General features: G+C 42.7%; 1 protein-coding gene across 5 annotated transcripts; it reads left to right on the forward strand.

Moving 5' to 3' along the window:
* Positions 1–282: 282 nt before the first annotated feature.
* Positions 283–20263, forward strand: LOC134366993 (protein ATP1B4). Of its 5 annotated transcripts, none has more exons than XM_063083627.1 (9): positions 283–444; positions 5028–5292; positions 8993–9121; positions 9320–9448; positions 9711–9815; positions 12867–13063; positions 13701–13757; positions 15976–16071; positions 16789–20263. In XM_063083627.1, the coding sequence occupies exons 1-9, from the start codon at positions 382–384 to the stop codon at positions 16948–16950; spliced, it is 1203 nt and encodes a 400-aa protein (XP_062939697.1). In that variant the 5' UTR covers positions 283–381; the 3' UTR covers positions 16951–20263. The 5 variants fall into 5 exon arrangements, with proteins under 5 accessions (XP_062939697.1, XP_062939698.1, XP_062939699.1 ...); XM_063083628.1 differs by having other exon boundaries at positions 5028–5280; XM_063083629.1 differs by lacking the exon at positions 9711–9815.
* The last annotated feature ends 410 nt before the right edge of the window (positions 20264–20673 follow it).

The raw sequence follows: 20673 nt of genomic DNA on the forward strand, positions 1-20673 counted from the left end.
TGATATCCAGCTCTCAATTGAGAAGAATATGACTTAAGATTTCCATTGGGCCCATCATATCTCAGGCGCTGGAGAAGGGCAAGGGGTGGAAAGACACATGAAGGGGGGGGATGAGTCGCTCATCCTCGTTACCCAGAATATCTCCCCCTCCCTGTAATGATGAGCTTGCTTTTCCATAAGGGCTTTCCCTTGATTCAGGGAAGGGGCCAACCAATGAGAGAGGGGCATGTCAGATTATTTTGGGGAAGGGCTCATGCCAGGAGTGTTCACTTTTGCCAGGCGCCAAGTGTCCCCAGCAACCAGTGTCTTTTGTACCAGCAGAAGCTCCAGAACTCTCACCCATTTTTCTGCGTCTGCCGCTTCTTTGCCCACTGAACAGCCATGAGAAGGCAACTCCGGTCCAGAAGGGCTCTGGCCTTTCCTTATGGTTATCGCTACAGACTTGTGAGTCCCAGGGAGCAGAATATTTTGCTGCCCTTTTTTTGACGGGGTGGGTTGGGGGCTTTATAGACCTTGGCTTATGGCTGCTTCACCTTGTAATGAGCAAAAACAATGAAGTTTAGGGAAGCCCAGGGTTTTAAGAAGGAGCAGTGACTCCCAGGACACCAGGGCATGCTAAATTCCTGGATTGAAGGAAGAAGCCCCTCTTCCTGTGAAACAAAGATAAGGGAAGGGAAAGATACCAGACACTAAGGAACCCCCCCATGTTTTTTCCTGGGGGTCTAGAATTTGAACAGGCCTTTTGGAGTCTGGGAATAGAAGTTTCATTCTGGTAGCAAAGAATTTAGCCAAGAGAGAAGGGAAGGAGAAGAGGAAATGAAAGACACTGTCTACCCAGCTGTCTCAGTCTCTTTGGGTGGAAGCTTCTTAGAACCCAGCTGCTCTTTTTCTATTTTTTTTTTATGACTCATCAAGTCATCAAGTCACATTTATTGAGAATCTATTAAGTGCCCAGCATATGCTAGATGTTTTGAGAATGACAAAGGTATATAAGACCTGGTTCCAATCCTCAGATGTATAAGTCCACTTGGAGAATGGGGCATCAATATCAAGATGTGCCAGGTGCTTTACATATATCATTTTATTCAACAATCACATCTATCTATTTAGGCATAACTTTTCAGAGTCAATGTTCTTTCTGCTATACTTGCTGTCTCCCTGGGAGACAAAATTAAAACACATGATAAGTCCTGTTTAATATGGCAGATTGACCCCATGTGAAGAAGTTATAACATTTAAAAAAGGATCCTAAAAGCTTCCAGAGAGGGAAAAAAGTCATATACAAGGATCAGGAATTGAAATAGCATTTGGCCTTTCCACAGCAACAGCCGAAGGTAAAATCAATGCCTTCAAAAGTCTGCCAGGCAATTATTTGCAGCCTATAACTCTAAATCCAGTGAAACTATTAATAAAATGTAAAGACAAAAAATTTATTCATCATGTATTTTTTCTGAGGAAGCTTCTAGAATGTTTCTCAAGCAACCAGCTGCTCTTTTTCTAAAGCAGAAATTCCAAGCTATAGATAAAATCATAAAATCCTCTATAGGAGCTGGGAAGAATCCTAGACATCATCTCTCCAGAACCCTTCATTATGTAAAGGAAGTTTCTGGGGTTCAGGGCGCAGGAATGACTTGCAAGTTAGTGGAGGAGCCAAAGTGAGAATGCAAGTCTCCTTACGTCTAATCCTGTGCTCTTTCCATTGTATTTGCAGTATGCAATGCTCTAACCCCCTGATCCGCCAACTGCCATTACCACCCTGCCTGCCACCCCACCCTACCACACACAGCACACACGTGCGCGAGCGCGCACGCACACACACACACACACCCCTTTGGTGCCATCATTTATCTCCAGGGTGCATTACAAATTTATTTGATCCAAAAGTTTTTTGCATTTACTTTGCTATAAATCAATAATATGTGACATACACAGTACTTTGGCGGGGGGGGGAGGGGGGATTCTGAACTCTTCCCTAGAGAGGATTGTGATCTGAGCCCCAGGAAGAAACAATGCCTAATCCGTTTTTCTTTGGGTATGGCCACTTATAACTAGGGAGTTAAGTGAAGACTGTCAACAGGCAGCAGAAGAAAATGTGAATTCTTCTAACTCCATATCAACCTACAGAGGTCTTCCCTTAGCTTTCCAGCCACAATTTGTAGAATCTTTCTTTTGACATTCCCAAAGTCCCTTTCAGCTCTCAGAGCAGCCACGATCTGTGAGGCATATATAACTGTTTCTTGCTTGACTTCTTTTCTATGCAATGTTACTAAACTGTATAATTTCAATTATTTGTCAGATGATTTGGGTTTTAAATGTGTCAAGGGATCTTGCTCTTTATAATGCTTCATTAAATTAAAAAATAAATTGTTGAATGTAATCACGTGCTAATTTCTCTTAAAATTAACCAACCATTCAAATGTTTACAGGGTGTTACTCAATGCAGGGCACAAATTTATCCGGTGGGTCATACTGTTTGTTTATATATTTGTTTATATGTTTATATATTTAGATTGCTCAAAATGGAGCCACCCTCTGTCCTTCAGACTCTTCCCTTTTAGGGAAACATGACAGCCCCAGCACACACCCACTACCATATCCCAGCACACTCACACACACTATCACATGAGAATAGTGCCACTTTAGGAAACTGACAAAAACAGAACCTTGGGGATAAGCATTCGTAACACCAAAGGATTCCCTACTGGATTTTGTTAAATAGTTGCACAAAAGTGAATTTTACACAGTATTTAATTAATGAGAAACATTTTGGGAAGGCCTCTTTTGCACAATGTAACATTCTCCTATACCTGGAAGCAGGAGAGAGGAAAAATATTTGAGGTACTTGAAATAAGGCTCAGGAGGTGTGAGCACTGTTGGGGGAAATTTGTTCTGAGAAGATTAACTCTTCCCAGGAAGGTAAAGCTTTAATGAGAGCCATCTTTAATGGGATTATCATGAGGGCTCATATCTACAAATAAGATCAAGCTGAGGCCAAGGCCAGCTGCCTCCTCGGTGGAGCAGAGGTGTTGCATAGGCAACAAGGAGAGAAAAGTAAGTTGTTCAGAAAATGTAAAGGAAATATAAATTCCTCCGTGATGAAATGTTACACTTCAAATTCTGAGATTCTCAGGTGCAGTAGATTCTCTGGGGCTGTGATGACCACCCACTCCAGTGCACATGACTGCAGAGGTTAGGGTGGCAAGCTCAGTGACAGCATTCCCCCAGAATCCTGCATCAGGAATTTTACGTCAGGCAGCTATCATTGATATTTGGTCAGTACCCTTTGTGTACTTAGCTGTGGGCTTCACACTGTGATAAGCCATTAAGGGGTTCTCCCCCTGGGTGCTCAAAATGTAGTTTGGGCGGTGAAAAGTGTGCATAGGTTCATACACAAGTGAAAGAGCTTTAAGAATATGTATTAATCCATTCAAAATTGAGTGACAGACAAGGTTTATTTTCCTAGGTCTTAGAGTGTGAGTGTGTGTCAGAGTCAGAAATCTTTGATTATAAGCACCTATAATCTCTTGGGAACACAAAGCTAAGACAATTTTGTGCTTTACAAATCTTCTAAGCCACCTCTAGACATTCGTGCTCAATGTGATAGAGGAGAAACATTATTTTCCAAGGCATCGAGAGACATAGGTTCTGAGACTGTCGACTCTGTCTTGAACTTGCTGCATGGCTTTGGCTAGATCCTATCCCCCTCTGGCCCTCAGATGAACCAGCAAATCTTGAAGGTCCCTGTCAGTTCTGATATGGTACGTGATATAGAGCTGTACATTTGAACAAATTAAAGAGCAATGAGAGAGTGCTTATTAATCAAGAGCTACATAATGCTGGGCAGACTGAATGCCGAGAGTAGACCTTGTCATTCTGTATCACTTTTACTGATTCTGAACGATCCAATTTGCTGAATCCCCCACCAAAGGGAGCATTTTTAGCTGAATGCCCTCTAAGTGGCCTTTGAGGAATCAGGAAGGGAGGGGGCAGCGTGGAGCCCCTGGCTTCTAGCATTTGACACATCCAACCCCAACAGGTGCACAGGCTCTGCCACTCTTCAAACTTGGACAGCGGAGAGAAGGGAGGGTGGCCTCATTTTCTGCTGCTGCAATGAGCCTTGGCAACCCCCCAAAGAGCAGATACAACTCTCCAGCCTGTGGCTGGGAGGTATTTGAAACACTCCTTGGTGAAGTCTGTGTTTTTCTTTCTTTCTTTCTTTTTTTTGGTTTAATTTTCTTAGAACCACTCAAAGAAGATTACAGTTTTAAATCTCAAGTAATGGCTGCAATCAGTCACTCAACAAATATGTGCTGAACACTTACTATGTGCCCAGCTTTTTGCCTAGGATACAGGAGGAGACAAAGGAAGTATCGGTTTGGGTCCCAGTTCTTAGGTGACCTATCCAACCAGCTTAAGGCAGGAAGAGTTTCCAGCTAGGGCAATAGTCATAAAAGCAGCAAATAACTCCCCGTTTCTTGTTTCTATTGGGAAGGCAGTCTAAGTTCTGAGGAGGGATACAACAGTTGACCTCTCCTCCTGATGTCTGTCCCACGCTATTTTTAGACACAACTTGGGATGGTGAGGTTAAGCAGCTGAAAGTGTACAGAGTGTTAGGATGAAACTGGCATGGATTGGGAATTTGCCATCATGGACACAAATGTCTACTCCATCCTCCAGTGTGAGCTCAGTTCTGTCCTGACAGGCCAAAGTTAAGCAGGAGGCCAAGGCTCAAAGACAGAGTAGTGACATGAGCAGTCTAGGGGAAGAGCCCGAATGCTTGAAGCTGAAAATAAAACTTGCACCTCTATGAAAAGAATACTGAGTCAAAATGGGTCATAGAAAGGGTATTCCCTTCAAAAGAATAGAGAGAAAGAAGACCTGTCTCTTGTAACAATGGGTGTGTTTGTGCAGACGTGGAAATTTAAAACATCTCCAAATATTGAGTCATTTTCATTTGTCTTTGGCTGATGGGATGTGCTGTTGAAAATTTTTTTCAAAAAAGAGATTGTGTTTTGTCACTGTTCCAGGATGATCAGGATGAAGTAAACCAGAACTATTTAGCAGATGAAGAGGAGGAAGCAGAAGAAGAGGCTCGGGTGATGGTGGTGCCCAATTTGGAGAAGGAGGAAGAGGAGGAAGAGGAGAAAGGGGAAGAAGAGGAGAAAAAGGAGGAGGAAGAGGGGCAGGGTCAGCCAACAGGCAATGCCTGGTGGAGGAAATTGCAGATCTTGAACGAATACCTGTGGGATCCGGAGAGAAGGATGTCTCTGGCCCGAACAGGTCAGAGTTGGAGTAAGTCCCAATCATCCCAATGCCCCAGTCTGGTGTCCTTTGCTTTTGGTGTGGTGTCCAGGACTCCTTTACCATACGCTGGATGGGCTTGTCTGCAAACTTCTCTTAGCATTTCATGTAAAGGGACCAATGCCTAGGAAAATGCCTGGACTGTGGACAGATCCCATCAGAATAAATTCCAAGTGGATGAACAAACTTGAATGTGTAAATGAAATCCATTGCTCAATATTGGTTGCAATGCAGAGAGATAGTGAGAGTGAGTTGAAAAAGCACAGTTTTTTTTTTTTTAAGTCCCAGCCTTGTTACTTTCTATCCATGTGACCCTAGGCTCATCATTTACCTTCTCTGACTGAGCCTCAGTTTTCTCACCTGCCAAATGAGGAAAACAATCCCTGCCTCACTCACAGGATTAGTGTGAGGCTACAATGAGAAGTTAAAATTGTAAAGCTGAAAGTACTATGCAGGAGACCATTTCTGGGATGTGAGACCCAAGTCCCTGCTAATCTGCCCAAGTGTTTATAGAGCCTTATTACTTCACCTAGTGATGTCAGAGAAGAAGATCAGGAGGCCTGACCCTGGCCCCGGTTTGGGGGTGCTTTACATTCCCATGGTAGACACAGAGGAATTGGGTTTAAGGGGATCATTACTAGAGATTAAGGCTGACCCTCCATGTTGCTTGATCAATGGCAGAATTATATTTCTTATGACTTTCTCTTTATACCACATGCTGCCACCATTTTTACTTCACAAATTCCCCAGCACTCTCCTCCCAGGATCTTACCCACCTCTTAAACTATTAATGCCAAGCCTTCTCCTTAAGACACAGCCTGTGGTAAAATTCACATTTGCCACACTTTACACAGCCCAGAAAAATAGCAGCTGCTGGTTTGAAACTCAGTTAATCCACAGGAGAAAAAAATTAGAGGACACCATGGATGAAATAAGAGTCCACTAGTGCCAAGGGTCTATGCTGCTGGAGTTGATAGCCATGCCTCTAAAGACCCCTTTGGCTGAGAATGCTCTCCCTCTTAGTTAATGTTGCTAATTCAGCTCATCCAGAGCAAAAGAGCCAGCTCTGATTCCTGGAATTAGGAATGGCAGGTGTGGGGCTCTGAACAACACCCATCTCCCTTTTCCCCTCCTCAGTTCCCAGCCCCACCCCTGACTATCCTTCGAACTCTTGACTGGAACAAATGTACCATTTAAGGGACATTCTGACATTCTGGAAGTGGCAGACAAATGCTGGACACTCACTGGGACTCCAAAAGGAGCACAGCTGTTTCTCCCTTGCTTAAAGAGGATTGGAAAAACAGGCCTTGTGAAATGCAAGTGTGATTTTAGGAGGGGGAGCCATGCATTAACCCCTAAACAGCCAGCCCATTGGAACTTACTAGATGAGCTCATTCAAACTGCTTCTGTGGATGACAATACATAGGCCAATAAGTGGGATGAGGGAGGAAGATTCAAGTGCCCAGAGAAGATATGACAGTGGGGACACTGTGTGGTAGGCCATAGCTGGAACTTTGGGTAGAGGGTCTAAGGAGCACCCAGGAATTCAGCCTTCTTCTATTGGGCTACTCCTGCCCAAAGGGAAAATGGTCATGTTAATGTCTAGGCCATAAAGCACATGCCTTGCTGCCCTCTTTCCTGAGAGCTGAGTGCCCCATCTGAGCACTTACTAACTCTGTCCCAACCTGGACATCAACATGCCCAACATATTTACCCAGCCTGTTAGTATACTCTGGGCTTTTCCTTTGATAGCTGGAAAACCCTTATTCTTAGGAACTATATGTTATTTTATTGGATACTGACAAGAACCATATGAGGTAGTAATATTATTATCCCCATTTTACAGATGCAGAAACTGAGGCTTAGAGAGGGTAAGTAACTTGTCTAAAGTCACACAGTTACTAAGTGGCAGTGCTGGGATTCAAGCCCAGGTTGGATGAATACCAGAGTTTATTCTCTTGCCAGAACACTGTCTTCGTGAACTCTAACAATGAACAAGTCCCTGAGAGGTAGGGCCTCAGGACCTGATGGGGTGTTTTGATGGGAGGAGTGAAGAGTTGGGAGCATGGGTACTTAGTAGTCTATCCAAGCCTGGGTGGGGCATTCAGGAGAGACTCCTAGATTACATAGAGGAGAGGCCCAAGTAAAACTTGGTCGTCCTGAGCAAAAAGGGTTGAAGGAATCAGTGGATTCAGATGGGGACTATGCTTGGTTTTGCCTGGGGTTGGCTGAGATAGTTTGTCTATCATGGATTTCAGGGTACCTACTCTTGGGTGAGGCTGAGAGGACTCATTGCTAGTGCAATTCTCCCATCTACAGCTTCCTGGCCACATATCTGGGGAAAGAAGGAAGATATCTCCAAGGGAATGTACCTGAGTTCCATTGCTTTGCCTTCATCCATGAGACTGAGTCTTTTGGTACCCCAGGATGACTCCAGCTGTTGATCCCTTTCCAAAATGGGGATGAAGGTAGAGAAATGGAGGAGGACGCACAGGGCACATCCCTTAGGATAGCCAATGGGCAATAGCCAACTATCACAGGCACACAGGTGCTGTTGTTTCTTCTCCAGGGACTTCAATTGAATCAATGTGTTTATGTTCAGGTTCTGCTTTAGTTCATCTTATGAAACATAAAGAGTCAATTCCATTTCCAGTTGGATTACTACAGGTTTTTCTCCCTTCCCCCACTTTTTTTTTTTTTTTTTTTTTTTGGTTAATTTTATTTGGTTTCATGGTTCAATTAAAAAATTAATATTTGGATTCAGTTTTGGGTACAGCAAAGTTACGTGGTTTGTTCCGGTTTCTGATTCATGATTCAGTTCAAATCTGTAGTTCCAACATCATATTACTGCTGTGAGTGGAGCCAAATATTATTGCCTGAGAGAGCCCCAAGGATGGCTTGAAAAGAGATTCTCAGCAGCAATCTCACGCTCATTCTCCCTGGTCTGTGCTGCCTAATACTGGGGCAAACCTAGCCCTAATACAGCCCACAGAGGGGGAATTCACACAACTAAGTATCTGGTGATATAGCAATAATAACATTAGTAATAACAATGATGGTTATGATGGCCATTTATAGAGCACTTAGTACATGCCAGGCTCTGTGCTATGCTGTTTATATGCGTTATTCAATGCTAAGAAGTACTATTATTGTCTTTATTTTACAGATAAGGAAAATGAGGCCCATAAAGGTGAACTGCATGTCCAAGATTAAACAGCTAGGAAGTGGGGTAGTCAGGGCAGGATGTAGGGAAAGGCTGAATTTCAGATATTGTTAGGGATATAGATAAGGATATGAGGTAAGTGCTAAACTTATCCCATTTTACCTGTGTGGAATCAGGGATGCAGAGAGATTCTGTAACTTGCCCAACTTTACAGGCAGCAAGTGTCAGTGACTAAGTACCATTTCCTCCTTCTCCCTTCCCCACCTTGTGTTAGTGTTCTTTTTGAAAAGCAGAGCCACTTAAACATTTGCTAAAGATGAATAAGATTTGAAATAAGTAGGATAAAACCTCACTTTGCCTTGATTAGAGGCAGGTCTGGTGGAAATTAATCAAAAGTTTGAATTATAGACTTTGTGAAAAGAAATGCTGTTTTCATCACTTGCAAATACATACAATCACTGGAACCAAGCTGCTAGGACTCTTCGGGGCACCTGCTTTAATGAATAGCGAAGAATGATTTGTACTTAGGACATCAACGGTTGCCCAGAGGACTCTCAAGCAATTTGCCCTCTGCAGTACTTAAAACTCCACTCCCCTGTAATCTTGTTCATGGCCATCATTTGCTCAGCAAGCCCTTCCAACGGAGATGCTGTAAAGGTAAACCACAATCACACCCCTGACACAATTCTCACAGATTTCAAATTGGTAAAATCTGAATGAGCAAGGACATACTGAATCTGGGAAATTTTTTAAAAAGCTATCTCATGCTTGGGTTGGTTCTGGTTCAGGAGTTCAAGTGGGGAGGCAGGGTCTGTTGGCAAGCACTGACCACTCTCATCTTTGATTGCTCTGCAGGCCTGATCTTAGTCATTTACTTCTTCTTCTATGCCTCCCTGGCTGCTGTGATCACTCTCTGCATGTACACGCTATTTCTGACCATCAGTCCTTACATGCCGACCTTCAATGAGCAGATGAAGCCTCCTGGTGAGTGTGCCCAAATGCCCTGTGTTGTCAGAACTTGCTGGACAGAAATCTGCTTGCACAGCATGTTCAGCCTCAATTAACTTTGGCTCTTCCCGGTAATGACTTAGAGATTCAATTATTAAGAGTAAAAGTAAAATGGTACTTGGCAAATTGTGGTCCTTTTCATTTTGATTGCCTGGGGGGAAATGGTTTCATGGGAATCGATACAAAAAAATTATCCCAAGAATGGGTTAATATATCCAAGACCTGTTTTTATTGCCAGGAGTTATGATCAGGCCCTTCGCCCATAGCCTTAACTTCAACTTCAACGTTTCTGAACCTGACACTTGGCAGCATTATGTGATCAGCCTAAATGGCTTTCTCCAGGGTAAGTAAGTTCATCTGAATGGTGGAAAGCTCTTTTGAAAGGTGATGGGTGGGAATTCAAAATTCAAAATTCAAAATTCACCTGGCCCAGAAATCCCAGTCTTACTAATTCCAACCCATCATGGTCTTTCCTTACCGTCCATTCCCCTCAACACCTGTAGATACAATCAAAACTGCTCTAGTGTGTGATTGTATGTTGCCCTGAAAGCATACACACCAACCCTCCAGCAAGATGATAAGTTCTTTGAGGCAGAGAACTTGTTTTCTCTTCTTGAACACCCTACAGCACCTAGTTAAGTCCTGAGCACATCCAAGTGGCTCAATAATGATAATTTATAAAAGATAACTCTGAAGGGAGATAGTGGTGAGAAAAGGAGAATGTTCTCCAGAGCTGGAAAGATTCCTGCCTCCTATACTTTCTCAAGGTAAGACAATTCATTTCTCGGAGATGGGCTTTCTTGAAGAGAGATAAAGTGTCTTTACTTAAAAGCATTCCAGAAAGGAGTTAGAGGAAGAATCTCTGGGTGGCAGTCACTCCAATGTTTTGATCCCAAATGCTTTCAAGATATCTTTCTCTATAACATCATCAGCTAAATTTTCAGGGACAAATGAATGGCTTTGTGGGAGGCCCTTCCATGTGGTAAAAGCTGAGGTAGCAGCTTTGTTAAGGTTAAACACAGAACATGCAGGTTCTGTATTTATCCAACTATCAAAGAGGAGCCCCAGTGGGGTTTGCATCTCTGCACCTAATCTTTGCAGAGGGGAGGGCAGTCAGACTGGTTTGGTTGTCTTGGCCTGGCTGAAGTGGGGGGCGGGGGGTAGTTAGTAGAATATGCACTGAATTAGGAGAACAATTTCTTATCGGGTGCCAGGAAGTGTTATCTAAATGCATAAATTTTGTCATTTAACTTTAACCCTCTATAGTAGAGTCTATCATTCCTATTTTATGAATGAGGGAACTGAGGCTCAGAAAGGGGAAGTAACTTGATCCAAGTCTCCCAGCAGCAGAACTGGTGTTTGAACCCACATCAATGTTCTTCACGCCCTTGCTACTACTCAAAATGATGTCCAGGGACCAGCAGCACGGGTAACACCAGGGAGTTTGTTAGAATCTTGGGCCCCACCTCAGACCTGTTGAATCAGAATCTGCATTTTAACAAAATCCACAGTTGATTTGTATGAAAGTTTAAGAAGTGCGGTTTTTCATAACTCTGTATTGCTGCCATATGACCATGAATTGGAAACTCAACTTTATATCAGTAACGCTCAGTATTATTTTTGGTAAGTCTAAGCTTCAGATGCCTCATCCATAAAATGAGGGGTGACTGGCTTCTTTCTGGGTCCATCTAGTTCCTTTGTTGGCCACAAGAATATTTTAGGCATCATAACCAGAACAATACCGACTTTTCTTTCAAAATGCTTGTGAGCTATTGCAAATACGAGGGTACTTCAAAAAGTTTGTGGAAAAATAGAATTCAAAGATAATACAAATCTTCCCATGAACTGTTTGAAGATTCTTCATATATTTCCAGATTCTCTGCTGAGTAAATCCCTCCAAGAAGCTAGTAGATGGAGAAATACCAGTTCTGATCTGATTTGATGATGAGGCTGGGAACATTAGGAAAAGCACTGAGATTTTAGTTCCTAAGAGTAGATAATATGCCCTGCTAAAAAGTAGCACATCTCTGAAATAGACATCCCAGGGTATCAGTTTCATTTCCATGAGGACTGGGATTTTGCAATAAGGGTCATGTCCATGTCACGTTATTTTTAATGGAACTACCTCAAGAGAAACAATGAGCACGTGATTGCAGCTTCTATTTAGAAAGTTATTATTTGAGCATAGTTGTTCTTGTTCTTAAAAAAATTAAAAGATGAAAACAAAACCTTGAATTGAATCTTGAATTAAATGTGGCTTTGTGAAAGGAAAAATAAAAGCATAGCCATGATTGGAATGGATTTTAAATTCCCAGTGGCTTCTTAATAATATCAAACCCAGGTCACAACCTGTCTAGATAGGATCCAGCAGTACATTTTAAGTTTTACTTCTGGTGGATCATAGGTGCACAATCTCTTCTGAAAAACAGAGCTACTTCAAACATAATTACATGGAGTCTAATAGAACTAATGGGGCTCTATCATTTAGAACCAAATTGGTAAGAATGGAGTAATTCCCCAAGCCCGGTTTTATGGCATCTGGTAGTCCAGAGTCAGCTTACAGATAGCCCCTTTCAGCTCTTTCCCTGATGTGTGTACCTTGGACACGTGTTACATTCCATCCAGTGCAAAGGAGCATTAACCCTGAGTGCCTCAGGTCTCAGTAGACAGGATTTCACCCCCTCAGCCTCTCGGTGGAAACCCTGTGGTTATCGTTGGTTTGTGTCTCTCAACCTCGGCTGCTTCTTTGAAGCGCCGACTGCCCTCTGTAAAGGATGAAGACTGATTTGTTTCCTCCTTCTCCTCTTCCTCTCCTTCCGCTTTCCTTCTGTCCCACAGCACATACTTCTCACTGTCTTCCATCAGGTGCCTCTCCTTCATGGGCCTCAAGGGGAGATGTCTCCTAAGCTGACCCTAAGGAGATTTAACCCAGAAAATTAGCCTCCATGCCCCATGCCCTGACATGATTCAGTCCCTCTTCCAAAGTCTACCAACCATGCACCTATTCCTCTCCCAGAAGTAGAAGGGGCAGCCCTCTAAGTTTACCATTTACCATATCTGAAAAGAGATCATGGAAAATAGAAGAAAGTTTTAACGTGACCAATGTATGACCCAGAGATGGATATCCAGATGTTCTAAGGAAATGAGAAGCAGGGGGTGGACATTCAAAGTGGGCTGAGGTGACTAGCCAGGAAGACTTCCTAGAAGGATGTTGTCGATGAAGGCCCTCGGGCACCTGATGCCAGGTCACAGGGCTTAGGGTAGACTGAGTCAGCTTTCAGAGGAGTACAAGAAAGCTGGAGAAAGGAAGCGAGGAAGCGAGCACTACGGAAAACAAGGCCTTCCCGCGTGGCACCTGTCTAACATGACCCTTTGCCACCCACACATGCTTCAGGTTACAATGACAGTCTTCAAGAGGAAATGAATGTAGATTGTCCACCGGGTCAGTACTTCATCCAAGACGGCGATGAGGATGCGGACAAGAAGGCCTGCCAGTTCAAGCGCTCCTCCCTGAAGAACTGTTCTGGTCTGGAGGACCCTACTTTTGGATACTCCACCGGACAGCCCTGCATCCTTCTCAAGATGAACCGGGTATACTGGCTCTTGTATCTTGTGGTGATGAGTGGATAAGCTGGGTACAAGGGCTCTGGCCACTCTGTTTCTCTTGGGCTCTGTCTTCATGCATTGCAGGCTTGGCCATTTTTACCAACTGCATCAGAAACACAAACAACCAGACAAACCTATCAACTTATTTTTCTTCCTGGCCACTTTCTGTTGCCATTCTTCTCCCCCACCCTTTGATGGCTCTGTCAAGAATAGGCTCCTGAGCTGTTTGGAACATATGGGGGTGTGATGGGGGACAGTTCTTATATCATAAAATATGCATTTTTCTTCTCTCCTGCCATGCCTTAGGTGTGACAGAGCCTTACCTGGCGTACCCCCCCTTGAACTTAGAAAGTTCTTTACATCTTTAGGATTATCTTGCTGTGGTTTTTCCTGCGTATGAGTGTCAGACACAAATACAATAAGGAGTAAGCTGAGCTGCACGACTCTAAAGGTGTTTTGCATTTTCTGCTGTTTATAACACTTCTGAGAGGGCAAAATAGATTTAGCCTGAGGAATGATGACTTAAAAGGGGTTTACAAAAGTCCCATTCCTACTGTCAAATCTTTTTAGAAAAAAAAAAAAAAAGAAAAGAAAAGAAAAAACACTGGTTTTCTTTTGATAGATTGTAGGCTTTCGTCCTGAGCTTGGAGATCCTGTGAAGGTTTCCTGCAAAGTTCAGGTAAAGTGCCCTTTTGAATAAGCATTGTTAGCACATCTGTTTCATACAGAAAGGTAGTTTATCCTTTCCAAGGACCTACACATGGATAGGTTAGGGAAAGGGTTAATCTTTCCATAACTACACTTCCGAACTTTAGTGCCTTCAGGCGCCTTCCTATTTCCAGAAAGCATTTTATCCGTGTGTGTGTGTGTGTGTGTGTGTGTGTGTGTGTGTGTGTGTGTGTGTCATGATTCATACTCCTGAAAGCCAAAGACTGAACCTCAGCTAGGGGCCACAGCAGGGAACAACAATGTGCCAAGTCATTAACTGAGATTCTGTTTACACTTTTGCTTTTAGCTCTAATTACTTCTTTTCTTTGAACTAAACAAACAGCTTTCATTAGAGTCATTAATCCCAGATTTTAAAACTGAATTTCACGTTTTGCAGCAATGACCAGTGGCACTGGGTGTTGCAATAACAAATGACTACAAGGGAAGTATAAACAGAACTCCATTAATATGCTAATTAACTGTCCTTTGAGGGACCATTAACTCTTATCTCATCTGCACCAATTAGCTCCTTTGTAGGAAAAAGCCCTATATCTTGGGTTTGCTTCATAAACAGGCAGTAGCTCCCTTCTATTCAATGACATTAACTGCACCCCAGCCCTGGACAGTTGTCCTGCAAATGTGTGAGGCCAGGTAATCCTATTCTCAGTACTAGAATTGCAGCTCCGAAGTCCAATCTTCATGGTGGAAGATCAGAAAACAGCAAAAGGCAGCATTTATTCAGCCAATATTCCACATTCAGCAAACATTTATGGATCATTTGTTATACACCAGGTATTTTGCTAGGTGTTGAGATTGCTGAGATAAGTATGACTCTATCTCTGAAATCAGGTCAATCAAGTATTACAGGTGCTATGTAAGGTGCAATGGGAACATTAAAGAAAGAAAGGTCAGTTCCACGTGGGAGGTGGTGACACTGAAGATGAGCTTTGAAAGGTCAGGCGGTATTTGCCAGGTGAACAAGGTAGGAAGGACATTCATTCTGTTCACATGTACATGTGTATGTGTAAATATTCACAAATGTGAGGTGAGATTACAAACTAGCAGAATTGATTCCACAGACTATTCACAAAAAATAAATTTCACTGCTCTTTAAAAGAATATATAAATAAATCATAAACATCAACTCAGACTGAAACTAGCATAGTAAGTGGGCTGAATTCTGCTTGTAGTTTCCTAATGGAAGCTTTTCATAGTTTCAGCTTTGCTGAGAACTGTCCTTTAAAATGAGAAATGTTAAGAGTCTTTACACATTCTATAATAATCGATACTGGTCAAATCCACACCCACTTGTGGAAATTGAGCAGGATGAGCTAATAAGTAGAATAAATTAAGAAGACCTCAATTTGTACCGAGAACAATTATAGTATATGGACAGAAGTAATCACATGACCCCAGTAATTTGGAAGTAGTGCTGAATTATTTGTCCTTATTAGCCCCCAGACCCTGCTATTTAGGGCGAGCCCATTGCATAGGCAGAATAGGCAGCCCCCTACCTGACCTGATGTGATGAGAATAGACCTGTTTACTTTAATCATTTCCATTACCTGGCTCCTTCTTGCTTGTCCTGCTGACTCCACCTATTGTAATTAAGTACCACAGAGAATGTAGTCAGAGACATGAGTTTAGGTGAGCCAACTGTAGGCAGTATGCCAATGCATCAGGTCCCTGGGCACCTGCTCTGACTTCCGATAGAACCAAGCCTACAGTGTGCAAGTTGTGGAGTGGATTTACTAAATGTTTTCTAACTTATACCTGCCTCAGCTCCAAAGTCCAGGATTGGGTGCCAGGTCCAATATGATTCTTTGGAGAGGGACTGGAGTAGTAAGCCCTATTTCCACAGCAGCACGAGGTACTGCAAGCCCTTTGGAACCCTTCTGTCTGGTCCCATAGAAACCAGCACAGAGTCATACTGAGCACTTTTGACCTCCTCAGCCCAGACCTCCTACTCAGTATTCTTTGAACTGAAAAGCCAAGGCACAGCACTCCCTGGAAATGCTCCTCTGGGGATAGGTTAGAGCTGAGCTCTGCCCCATTCCACTTTCGTGGTCTTCCTGGGATGGATGGTTGTAAGTCACACAGTGACTTCACCTGGGGCACAAATCCCTTCAGCTCAGACCCCAACCCACTGTATAACCCAGCACCCCACATATACTTGCTTTTGCTTACAGACAGGTGATGAAAACGACATCCGATCCATCAATTACTACCCAGAGTCGGCTTCTTTTGACCTCCGCTACTACCCTTACTACGGCAAACTGACTCACGTAAGCTGTATCCCCTTCAGTCTTTGCTGGCAGAAAGGGCTCAGAGACAAAGCAAGGACTGGCCAGGATCTATGAGAGTCAGGGAGTAGCAGGTAGTAACAGAGCAGTGAACAGCTGCTGGCCATAGCCAGGGGCTCCCTTTACCAATTCTTATCACAACTACACTCCTTTCCATATCTGAAAGAATTTCATACCGGGTCTGGTATAACCCCTTCGGTTTACAGATGATGAAATTGGGGTCTAGAGAGAGAAAGTGACTTGCCCGAGGTCACATAGCTAATTAGTGGCAGAGCCAGGAGCGAACACATTACTGCCACTGCTCTCAATCATGCCCTAATAATCACACTTCCCTGTTTCTCTCATTTGAAGCCTTGGGATAGTGAAGGCTTCATCTCTAGTATGGGAACTTGATGGATATGAGTTGTGGTTTGATTCATGGTCTGATAACCAGAAAATCTTTTTACACCAGGTCAGAATTGGTTCCCCCCAGAGGACAATCTGTTATCTGACAATGACTTATGAGAAAAATGTGTAATTTCCCCACACTTTCCCAAGGCGGGGAGAGCATGTCAGTTGCTTTGGCCATTTGTGACTTGGTATCAAGGGATTTACTCAGTTCCTTCTGTGGAGCTCATCCCATCCTGCACTGAATATCTGATCATCACTTCCCTCCTACTACCTCCCTCCACTTAGAATCCATTGTTCTTCCACCTACAGGTTAACTACACTTCCCCACTGGTTGCAATGCACTTTACAGATGTGGTGAAGAACCAAGCAGTGCCTGTGCAGTGCCAACTGAAGGGCAAAGGCATCACAAATGATGTCATCAGTGATCGTTTTGTGGGTAGGGTAATCTTTACCCTGAACATAGAAACCTAAGAACTTAAGGGGGCCACGCCCACCAGTTCTGTTTCTGTTTTATTTCATGTTATCCTTGGTAGCACCTGAATTCTTCTTCTTTAATGAGGACACAGCCAGATGGATGCCTAAGACAGCAGATCATCTTTCCTTGCCTTTGACATGTGTATAAAATGACATTGTGGGAGCTGATTTTTTAAAGGTAGTCTCTCCTGAAGACAAATAGATTCTATTAATTTCCTTTCCCTACACTTAAAACTAAAACCCATTCTTGCTGCTAGAAGTCTCCCTGTGTTGTAAACATAGTATTTGATAAAATTCACCATAGCCATGATGGAGAATTTGTATGATGATTATAACTTCATAACATTTTCTAAAATTTTGTTGGTTTTAGAATTGAGATTCCTCCCAACCAGGCTGATAATCTATCCCCTTTTTTTTAAAACCCACCTGGCAAGGTCCTTCCTTGGGAAACATCTCTCAAACCAACCCAGACTACACCTGAGGCCACTATACCTATGGAACTCCATATCCAGGGGTGCTTCAGACACTGGCTGCCTCCCACAGGCAACTAAATACTAATTCAAAGTCTAGGTTATCTTCAACTGGGACAGAAAGCAGTGCTAACTGGATATTGTTCTGAGATAGAGATGAAGACCTTCCCTGTGACTTTTTTGGGAGGTGGGGTCCACTGCAATTAGGGAGAACACTTAGCATGTGAATGTGACTGGTGTTTGATTCCTTGCCCTATGGTGTAATCATCCAAAGGAAAACATTCCTGCAAATAGGTTTGTGTTAGCTTCAGGCAGAGGAGAATACGTAGAAGAGGATCTCCACCAGCTAATTCTTCCTGGGCTATTTGACAGTCATGTGATGCTGTTTGACACCATCAGGAATGGGTGTGTTGATCCCCAGCTACAGCTTTGGGGATTGAAATCAGGGTCTGCCAACTAATACATGGCAAGACAGAAAGCTCCTCCCAGGTCATCCTAAAGCCAAGGCTCATTAGTCAGTTTTGCATTTACTTTGAAAATGACATGAGGCAGATGTTTAACCAGGTTGTGGATCAGCCAGGTCACTTTGCCTTATCTTTGGCCATGTGACCTTCTACTGCTTCTTTACACCTCCACCAGGGGGAGGGCTGGGACAAAAACAGAAGGCAGGCATCGAAGATTATCATAGTGTCTCAGGGTCCAAAGCAAGCTTATATGCCACCTAGAAGCATCCAGAGTCTGAATCTCCTCTACAATGTTTACTTTCTCCCCAAATAGGAAACTGGCAGTTTGGTAGTGAAGACAAACAAGTGGAGAACTAACTACAATATAGTGTGACAAGAATTATAAAACTAGAATGTGGAAATGCTATGGGAACATCAAGAAAAATAACTATCTCAACCTGAGAAAGTAGCAGAAGAAATTTCACATGCAAAGCCATGATCATGAAAAGACCATGATGTATTTGATTAACTATCATCAGTTCATTTAACTGGAGTGTAATGGGCTCAAAGGCATGGCAGGGAGTGACTGGAGACTGGACTAGAAAGGTATTCAGGGAGCAAAAGAAGACTCTGGGTTTTATCCAGTAGGTGAAAAGAAATTAAAGCATTTTATTCAGGGAATCTCTATGGTCAAATCTGCATTTTAGAAAGAGCACTTTGGGGCCGACCGCGTGGCACACTAGGGAGAGTGCGGGGCTGCGAGTGCAGCGGCGCTGCCGCCATGCAGGTTTGGATCCTACATAGGGATGGCCGGTGCGCTCACTGGCTGAGTGCGGTGTGGACGACACAAACCCAAGGTTTGCGATCCCCTTACCGGTCACAAAAAAGACAAAAAAAAAAAAAAAAAAAGAAAGAAAGAAAGAAAAGAAAGAGCACTTTGGCTACCACAAAGTGAAGGGTAGATTGGAGAGGGACAAGACTGGGGAATTGGGAAAGAGGGAGAAAAAGGAGTCAAAAATGACTCCAAGGTTTTGAGCTTGGCTAGAACCAGTGAGAGGTGACATTGTCGATCAAGACTGGGAATACAAGAGAGAAGCAAGCTTGAAGGGAAAGATATTGAGATCAATTTTGGACATTTTAGGCTTGTGATTTCTACTGGCCGGACATTGATGTGGAGATGTAAACACATGTAGGTTTGGGGAGAAGGAAAGTTGAGAACAAAAGCAACATTTGGCTAAGTGAACTCGCTTAAGAAATTGTAAACTATGTAATCTTGGAAATTTAACCCAGTTATGTAAACACACTACACCAATCTAGTCTCTAACATAGTGTTTTTCTCTTGGCTTTGTGGCAGAAAAACTGCTGTTGCTCTTTGGAACCTCCTTCCCAGACATCTTCCAAGTCTTACCGACAGAGTAGAGGGGGGCTGGCCGCAATTACCAAGTGATAGAAAATATCAGGAATATACAAAAACCAATAAAACCATCTCCTCCCAACCCATTTCCTTAACAAACTCAATTTTCAAAACTAACCTTTAAAAAAAGAACAAAATAAAAAAGACAACAACTTTAAAACCATTTAAAATTACCTCAGTCATACTCTCAAGATCTAGTAGTGAAAAATAATCGAACATTAGATCTGGAAAGGATATTATAGAACGTTTAGAGAAAACAACCCACATTGCATCTGACTCCAGGTCCAGTGCTCTTTCTACTCTGAGCTGCTGCTTGTCGGGAAGTACCATCTTTTTAAAAATCAACATATGATATCCCAAACATTTTGAAACATATGTCAAAGTTCAGTTAAAATAGTTAACATTTCACAGGAATTCAACTACTGGTGCTATATTTTATACATAATACATTATCCTGTTAAATACGTTGACTGTTAAACAGACAAGGAGTTACGAATCTTTTGTCTTGCACTATTTCTCATTCAGTGGGACCCATTGTGTCCACAATTACAAAGAATTACTGAAGAGTGCTGAGACAGTTCGGGTTGTCAGCTGGGACATGAAAAAATAGCTTTATTATACAGAACTAGATATGATCATATATTCATTAAAGTTAGATTCTAACTGTTCAGTAAACTTCTGGTGGATTAATTTTAAAAGTCCCTCATACTGTGCTGTACCAGGATTTGATTTGTATACCATCTGTGGCAATGCACTTGGTTTTACTTGATTTTCCATGAGAAATACTACTTCCAAATGCCTTCATGGTTTTGTCCTTGCTAAGACCTTCGGTTATAATTTTGCACCCTCCACCCTCTGAAATCATTATCCTACATTAACCTTTCTTAGGCATCTATTTGCTGGGCATCTTCATGTAGAAAACGTTTATATTGTCTTGGGGAGTTGTTGACAACAATAAATCGAAATAAAAAAGAAATGTATGATTTCCTCTTTCTAGATCATATCACTGATTTTCCCACAAGAATATTGGGCAGCCGTGTGGGTGGAAAACTTGACAATTGACAACCTATTAGTTGAAGACTGTTTTCTTTCTTCTCTCCCGCCCCCCACCCCCACTTTTTTTTTTTTTTTTTTTTTTTGACTCTTGAGGTTTAGCCACAGGAGGGTGAAATTAAAAGGTTTTTCATTTCTGGTCATGTATCCTTTTGCAGTCTCCATGTGCCGGTTTCTCAGAAGCCTGCTTTGTCACAGCAGCTTTCCATTCTTCATCAAGGTTGAGTTCTGGTATAAATTGTTCTGTTTGTGTAGGAGAGGAACACTAAGAGAAACTTTGAGGTGGGGGGACAGAACGAAATCCAAACAAAAACTTTGTAAATGCTTGATGAAAGCCTGG

The sequence above is a fragment of the Cynocephalus volans genome, chromosome X (genome assembly GCF_027409185.1).
Source record: "Cynocephalus volans isolate mCynVol1 chromosome X, mCynVol1.pri, whole genome shotgun sequence".
Lineage (NCBI taxonomy): Eukaryota > Metazoa > Chordata > Mammalia > Dermoptera > Cynocephalidae > Cynocephalus > Cynocephalus volans.

Coding starts and splice junctions, on each gene's coding strand:
- LOC134366993 (XM_063083627.1), top strand. CDS start 382: ATGAGAAGGCAACTCCGGTCCAGAAGGGCTCTGGCCTTTCCTTATGGT. Junction 5,293..8,992: donor CCGAACAGGTCAGAGTTGGA/GTAAGTCCCAAT, acceptor ATTTGTACTTAG/GACATCAACGGTTGCCCAGA. Junction 13,758..15,975: donor AGGTTTCCTGCAAAGTTCAG/GTAAAGTGCCCT, acceptor TTTTGCTTACAG/ACAGGTGATGAAAACGACAT.